The 7989-nt window shown below is 37.7% G+C and overlaps 1 protein-coding gene across 4 annotated transcripts in view; it reads right to left on the bottom strand.

Moving 5' to 3' along the window:
- Positions 1-7989, bottom strand: part of LOC107665879 (MAGUK p55 subfamily member 7-like) — a 147129-nt gene that overhangs the window by 73905 nt on the left and 65235 nt on the right. For 3 of the 4 annotated variants that reach the window (XM_016456939.1, XM_016456938.1, XM_016456942.1), the window contains exon 3: positions 377-495. In XM_016456939.1, the coding sequence (XP_016312425.1) occupies positions 377-495 (119 nt within the window). Of the gene's footprint in view, positions 1-376; positions 496-755; positions 800-7989 lie in introns of those variants that run through there. The other variant, XM_016456941.1, reaches the window with a different exon arrangement.

Genomic DNA, 7989 nt, shown 5'->3' with positions numbered 1-7989 from the left:
TTCATTACATTCATTACACCAAATACACAAAATAATGTTCTTTTTAGCAGCATCATATGACCCCTTTAACTAAGAAGAGAGAGAAGAATTGAAATTACAAAAACAATTAAAACCACAGATTTGGATTTAGCATCAACATGGCATACAACCTACGTGCTATTTCAAGTCTCATTTAATATAAATCTCTGATTTACATTTTTCTGGATGTGCCTTTAGATCGCCACTTCTTAAATAACCAACTGTACAAGCATCACAACACTCTCTTTAAAAACACAATCACAGACGCAATGAGAGAGAGAGAGAGATTTAGTGACATAGTGGGTTACGTCACATCTTAAAGAATAGACTATGTCTAACACTGCACACATACACTCACCTTGACCAATGAATGTAGACTCCTCTTCCCAAACATAGCGTGTAGAAAAGAGCGGTCATCTGCGCCTTCAACATGAGGCTGCAGCTGAGACGGCAGTACAGACAACAGCTCATACAGACCTGCAGAGGAAATACAGGAAACACATTACACACCCAGACACACACATAGCCAATACCCAAAGAGAAACTATAGGTAGATATAAACAAGACCCAGAAAATCTGAACTAACACAAGACACCTGATGCATGTCAGATGGGCTATAAAGATTATTCTCCAGTAGCACATTATTATAGTCTTCAAACATCTGTACACTAATAACATAATAATAATAATAATAATAATAATGATGACAACATCATGGTTTACTTCAGCACGCTCACTGGGTCAAACTGAGGGTTGTAAATATGGTCCTCTCCCAGGCTGCACCTCACTTCCTCCCTTTGTCTGGCTACTTCCTGTTTTTCTAGGAATTACAACTGGAACTGTGAATCAAATCCCTAAAGTTTCATTAGTATGCCTGTGATGTTTCAACAAGCATAAACACATCATAATATCTTTGGCATGCTTATATACACACACAAAAAACCCCAGAACGGTAGATATGATGACTATTAAGAGCTGCTGTCAGATTCAGACACCAACACAACCTGAACTTAAAGTTCAAGATGACCTCACTGGGTGTTATTTACTAATAACTGCATGGATTTAGTTATTGTATGAACAGAAGAACACGATAAATTTCAGCCTAATATACAACTAATGTTCTAATGTTAGTGAATGGTGTAAAACATACCTAAACTACCTCTAAATAAGGGGCTTTCTGCACAACCTTTCCTTTACAGCCTTTATTCACTCTCAGCAACAAGACACGTTCTTGCCTGAGGATTCGCACAGCAAGACTTGAACATTCGCATATATTTGCACCTCTCAGCTCGAGCTACTGTACAATAGGGGTACAGTACAATTTGTTTGTATATGCTGTCAATTATAGTTTTCACAAAGAAAATTGGAATCGGCAAAAATCGGTATCGGCAGGTCACACTTACAACAAAACAAAACCACCCCCCCCAGAAATCAGAATCGGCAGAGAAAGTTGCATGTTAAGATTAATTTTTTTTTGTTTTTTTATCTTAACATGATTATAATGCCACCCAGAGTATGTACTTTTTATGGTTTCAGTTGTTACTTTTTTTCCATAATTTTAAAAGAAATTTTAGTTTTTTGTGAACCATTTGTTCGTGAAAACATTCATACATAAATTTCACACACAAATTCCAGCATATGCATGCTTAGTGATTAAGACCCATTGTCTTTTCTAATGTCTTTGTTCACTTCCCTTGCTAAAATACTCATAATTTTAAGTAGTTAAATTATAATCAAGCCACAAAAAAGTACAAAATATAGGGGTTACACTAAAGGTGAATTTAAAATAAATAAGTCACATGATTTTAACCCAAAAAGTAAGAGCTATTCATTTCTGGGCAAAACTGAATACTGAGTACCAAGTATACTTTTAAAGGGAAAATAATGTATCTTTTGAAATGTGCAACATTTTTTAAAATGTATATAATATTACAAACAGAGTATTGAAATCATAAATTTACTTCCAGTATATGCTTTAATAAATAGAAAATCTTACCCTAATTCTTTAAAATAGTCACAAACAGTAGCATTTAACAAAGGTTTCACTACAAAGACATGTAAAATGCTGCACAATGACAACACTTCCATGAATCATAAATCTGGGAATTTTTTTTTAAGCAGTTCTTTGACAGTAACTGTTTAAAATAGATTCACTTAGCAAATTTGATTATGGCCTCAGCTGCAATGTGACATCAAAAAACAGCACTGTCTCTCACTAAACCACTTGTTGCACAAAGCTGCATTGTTTTGGGAACAGCTGAGACGCTGTCACGCTACTCATAAATGTTAAGCAAGTAGTGTCACTACTTTTAGTCAGTCACTTTACAACACTGTTCTTCCAACCGCCGACCATCTGGACACAGGCTCAGTTTAACAGTCAACATCTAACCTTATGTCCCAGCAGCCTACAAAAGGATCCGCGTAAACTGACCATTATTGGCTGCCAGGCCAAATATACCAGACGGGATGTGAAAGAATGCTGTGCCAAGCAGTGTTTCCTTTTCACACGCCTACACTTCCCAGCGGTCTCCAGAAAATAACAGCGTTCCTCAGACATCAATGGCGGAGCTGGAGTACAACATGGCGGAGTGGAAGGTGGAAGGCCTTGCTTCTCAAATTCACAGCATTATGGGACAGCAGCGCAGGGCATGGAGAGCAGCTTAAATTACACAGGCTGTCAGAAAAACAGCGAGGTCATCCAAAATGTCTGGAGTTAACACAACACAAACAGACATGCACAAACCTTTAAGTGCACATGCACACAAACATGGTGGCTTTCTGGAACAACACATATTTTTAGCCACTCACACACAGACCTGTAAAAAGAAACAAGGATAGCACATGCAAACACACAAACGCATGCCACAAAAGAGGCTGTCTGCATGGAAAATATGCTCTGTTGGCTCCCTGTCTGGCTCCTGTTGGCCTCACACTAGACAAGGAAGAGGACAACTGGCAGAAAAAAAGGACCAGATAGATTTACAACACAGGCCACATTTCGAAAACAGTAAAATGGCTTTCTTTGAATGTCTTGTTTGGATGAGTTCAAGAGTCAACAGTGCAAAAAGATTCACACACTCGGCTCAGTGAGCTGTGCAGCAGGAAATGAACACTGGGCCGTGCTTCTCTCCTTCGAGCGCTGAGAGACTGACTCTCTGAAGCAATATATGTGTCACGCAAACACACACTCATGCATAAGACCACCTCAGGGGTCAGTATTTCAGGTGTTACTCGGAGACCATGGTTCATGCCTGTCTGTGAGAAAACCGAGTGAGTGAATGGAAAAATGAAAACAAGAACAGCTGCACTCTGTGTACTTCCATTCATTTTCTCTTTGATTTACCTCCTAAAACAGAAAACTACATTCACAGAGAGAAAGAGAGGCCCTCCAGAGCTGACAAATTATAGAAGAGGAGAGAGAGCGAGAGAGAGAAATATAGCGACAAAAAGAGATAGAACTAGTCGGCTACATAACAGTCAAGTTGTAATGAGTTTTAAGTTGTAATGTTTGATCTGTTCTTGAGGTATCTGTGTGTCTTAACGGCCGATATGCATGAAGCACACAAACACGCATGCTCTCTTGGCAGTCTTTAGAGTCCATTTCAGGGTTTTCATCGCTGTGTTCTCAGCTCCAGCCTCTTAAACCACAGCACCACATCAGAGCTCTTGCTCAGGATCTCACAGATCTACTTGCATGTTCTGGACCATCTACTCCAATCATACACACACAGCCTCACACTAAGTGGTGTCTAGTCCTATACATCAGTACTGCGCACATATACACTGCATCTCCTATCACCCTACTAATTGCTTTTAGCAATAAACCCCATATTTTGTACCCTGTTTTGCATCGTAAATTGCTGAAAATGTGACAAAATATCAAAATTTGTGGCAGCAATTTAAAATCAAATCAACATTGGTGATGGACATTTATATAAAGACCACGTAAAGAGGCTTTCTGAAACTTTATCTACACTACCATTCAAAACTTTTTTTTGTGTGTGGTTTTATGTTTTTGAAAACATCTCTTATGCTCACCAAGACAGCACTTATTTGATAAAAAATACAGTAAAACCAGGAATATTGTAAAATATTACAATCTATCTGATCTGATCTAGCTGCACAGTAGCCAGGGTCAAACCATCCCTCAACATGAGCATATTGGGAGCCCAGAGTATCTGTTATTTTACAGTGATTAGACGGAACAGGAGGGAATGTGATCCTGAAGCAGCCATCTGAACACCTGTAGAAAAGATTTGGTCCAATCACACTGATTCCTTGTGACAGTACACATTTCATGTCTATATCAGAGCTCAATCACAGCAGAAAAATAACAGAGGACTACAACTGAGTCTGAAATTAAAGTTGAGTTTTTGAAACTATAGCTATTACACTGAAGAAGGGACCAGTTCCATATGTGGCCAGAATGTCACGTGACACTGGCCTCTTTTGACTAGGGCTAATAAGTCACCACCCAGAACCCCCACCAACACCCTAGTACTGTGATGAAGACCTCTGCATACCCACAAAAATAAAGTGTAGTTTGCTTGTTTGTAGATTATGGACGTTATGACTTTCTACGTTTTTGTTGCAACGGGGTATAAATATGTTCAGACCCTTTTTACATTCCAGCAACCAAACCAGAATTTCAGATTTGTATTCAGATCTGTATGCATTCTGCTCATTGACATCGACAGATATCTTTATCCTCTGAAAATGGAGATATAAAAATGAAATACAAATAAATGAAATTCCTTGTCCCTCCGATTTTCTCCCTCTCCCTTCTCCTGCATTTGGTAAAATTAAGTGGAAATTTTCATTCTGATGTAATTGGAAACAGGGAGCTATTCCAGTGGCAACAAATCCTTGTGTTACAGTTCTGTATCTCTGTGGCAGTAGAGAGAGAGAAAGAGGAGAGATGGAAAAGAGGAGGATATATGGCTGGAAATCGATAAAGTGCTCCCAAAGCGCATGCTGCTGCCGCTACTAACGTTCCTCTCTCCCTCCCTCTCTTTCGTTCTGTCCTCTGCTCCCAGATGCTCTGCATTCTTGACATCAGAATGGAAAAATTTACTGTTAGCCGAGAAGAAATTTAATATGGCCATTCCTGTCATATCCCTCATTGCAGCTATATTCAGTCAGTGCTCTGCTGAAGCCGTAAGAGAGACTCAGCACCTGAACGATAAACAATATGGAGCTCAATATGGATCTCGTTATGGACAATGGCACCATTACACCATACACTTGTTTCTGAACAGGACTGATGGAAATAAGCGTATCCACAATTCCAGTTTCAAGTAGAATACCTGCACAGATAGTTTCATGCATAAAACCTGTCACACATACATTCATCTTCATTAAAGGATTCTTATCTGCTAAAGAACTTCTGTCCTCAATTTCCCACATGTCCCTTTTTGTCTCTCTCAAGCCTACATAGCACTCTTCTCTTTTTAGTGACGCCTTGGGGAGAGCTATCATAATTGGACAAGCAGGCCAGCCCAGAATAACACAATAAAACTTCATATGGGTCATAAAAACCTAGTAGGGGGCTATGATGCTCCAATCAAAGGGCAGATTCAAAGTGATCAGGCTAACAGACTGTAGTGGGAGTGCAGCTCTGAGGACCAAACCGCTCACTGAATGAGCCTTCCTTTCACTGTGGCTAAACTGAGAGAGAAAACAATGACAACTGACCTGTCTGAACAATCATTCCTGCTTCTGAAAATAATTAATAAATAAAAAATATGATATAAAAATAACACAACACATAATTACAAAAATAACACAAAAATGAATGAACAAAAAAATTTAAATCAGCAAAATTAATTAAACAAATAATATTTAAAATATAATAAATACATTAACAAAACTAATTTTCAATTTAATTAATTAATTTGCATATCTGTTTTAAATATTTAAAATAAATACATATTTTAAATAAAATTATAAAAAAACACAATAAAAAAAAATACAAAAATCTAATAAAAATTACAACAAATTATTTGAAAAATATTTAAAATATATTTGAAAAATGTGTTTATATTTGTTTGTCTTTCGCCTTTGCCACTCTATCCTGGACGGCATTTTCTATAACCCATTGCCCGGACTCATCATGCCTGATTGTTTTCACCTGTTGCTCATTACTTCTGCCTATATAAGCCCAGTGTTTTCAGTACCTCTTTGCGAAGTCTTGCATGTGTCACAGCTTCAGTTCTAAGCCTTTTATCCTGGTTCTCTCTTCTCTCGTCTCGTTTTCCAGGTTCTTTATACTCTCCCTGTTTATCTGGATTACTCTGTTAGCCTCAGCCCTGAACTCTGTCATTGTTTTGGATTGCTTATTGTGTTTGACCCCATGCCTGTTTTGACTACAATTGTGGATTACCCTTTAATAAACTACAGCACTTGGATCCTCAGCCTTCATGTCCCCGTGCAGCTTTGTGACAGAAAATAAATACGAATAATATAAATGCAATACACTTATAATACAAATAAAATTAATTAACGAAAGGAATAAAATTATTAAAAACAAACTAATAAATAGGAACAGAACTGATCTGGGTCCCGTTCTTCATACATCGCTAACTCAGTTAGCTAGATTTGATTGTTGATGATTTGGCATGCTCTTGGATTATTTAGCTCATCCTAGATTTGCTGTCACAGCAACAGGTCCATAAGCTTAAATCTGCTTAGAAGCAGGTTTATTTCATGTAAACAGGATTAGATTGCATCTTTTTAAGTGGAATTGATATTTAAAATCTGCTATTATGGGAGTGGCTTGATGGAGCGCAGGAGATGCAGATAACTTGATCTTGACCCTTAAGAAACTTTAATTTATGCTGTTACATAACAAATCTGCTTCAAAGATAAATTTACATTAACTGCTAATTACAACATTGAAATAAAAATGCAATACCTGTACAAATACTAGAAATCGTGAATATAAATAATTGGGAATAATGTAAAAATAAAATAAAATAAAATAAAAACAGTGCACATTTAATTTATATATTATAACATTTATGTAGTTTTGTTCACTTGGCTGTTTCCTTATAAAGGTCCAGAAAGTTTCGTCAGGAGTCTTTTTTAATTATATGATGTCATTACGTTGCTGTCTTGCCGCCAGCCAATCGCTGCACTGCTGATCGTGGTTTCACAAGAACACGAGAATGCTCAGTAATCTTAGACAACTTAATCCAGATATTTTAATCAGATCCACAAATTCGTTTGAAGAACCAAATTAGCCAGTGATTGATTAGTTATCACGATTAGAAGATCTGGCATCTTTCAAATCATCTCAGATGTATTAAGTGAGGTACGAAGAACGGGCCCCTGGACTGGAATTAGAAGAAAACAAAAATATCATGACTGTAAGGGATACTGATACTTTATTTATTTCTTTTTTTAGGGGGGAGTATGAGAGAATAACTGCAGACTGTGAGCACTGTGAAGTGAACAGGATGACTGAGTATGCAGTAGTTGATGCAAGAGTAATTTATCATATGACATCAACACCAGACTCTCTTTCTCTCACATACACATTTTACAGGTAGTGGGTGGATGGGTCTGTCAGCCCAAGGACACCCATGGGTAGTGAAATCAAATGCCACCAGGAAGCAAAACACCCACACGAAAAACAGGATATATATGATGGGGTAAAAGAACAGCATTTTATGTCCATACAGAGGAATGAGAATAGAACAGAACAGGCACTGTGTGATGGCGAGTTTCAATGAGAAAGAAACAGAACAGGGAAAAAAAATAAAAATCCAGAGCCAGAAACAAGCTAATAATTTCAGTGCAATCATCCTTGATCAATTTTATAATGGGTTTCGGAGATTAAATCTCAATTTCCTGCCTTATCAATGAAACGTTTAAAGTGTGCAAGTGTGAGTGTGAGTGTGAGCGTGAGCGTGTGTGTGTGTGTGTGTGAGCGTGTGTGTGTGTGTGTGTGTGAGCGTGTGTGTGTGTGTG

This window comes from Sinocyclocheilus anshuiensis, unplaced genomic scaffold (genome assembly GCF_001515605.1).
Source record: "Sinocyclocheilus anshuiensis isolate Anshui unplaced genomic scaffold, SAMN03320099.WGS_v1.1 scaffold647, whole genome shotgun sequence".
Taxonomy (NCBI): Eukaryota; Metazoa; Chordata; class Actinopteri; order Cypriniformes; family Cyprinidae; genus Sinocyclocheilus; species Sinocyclocheilus anshuiensis.
This window is presented reverse-complemented; position numbering and strand designations above follow the sequence as displayed.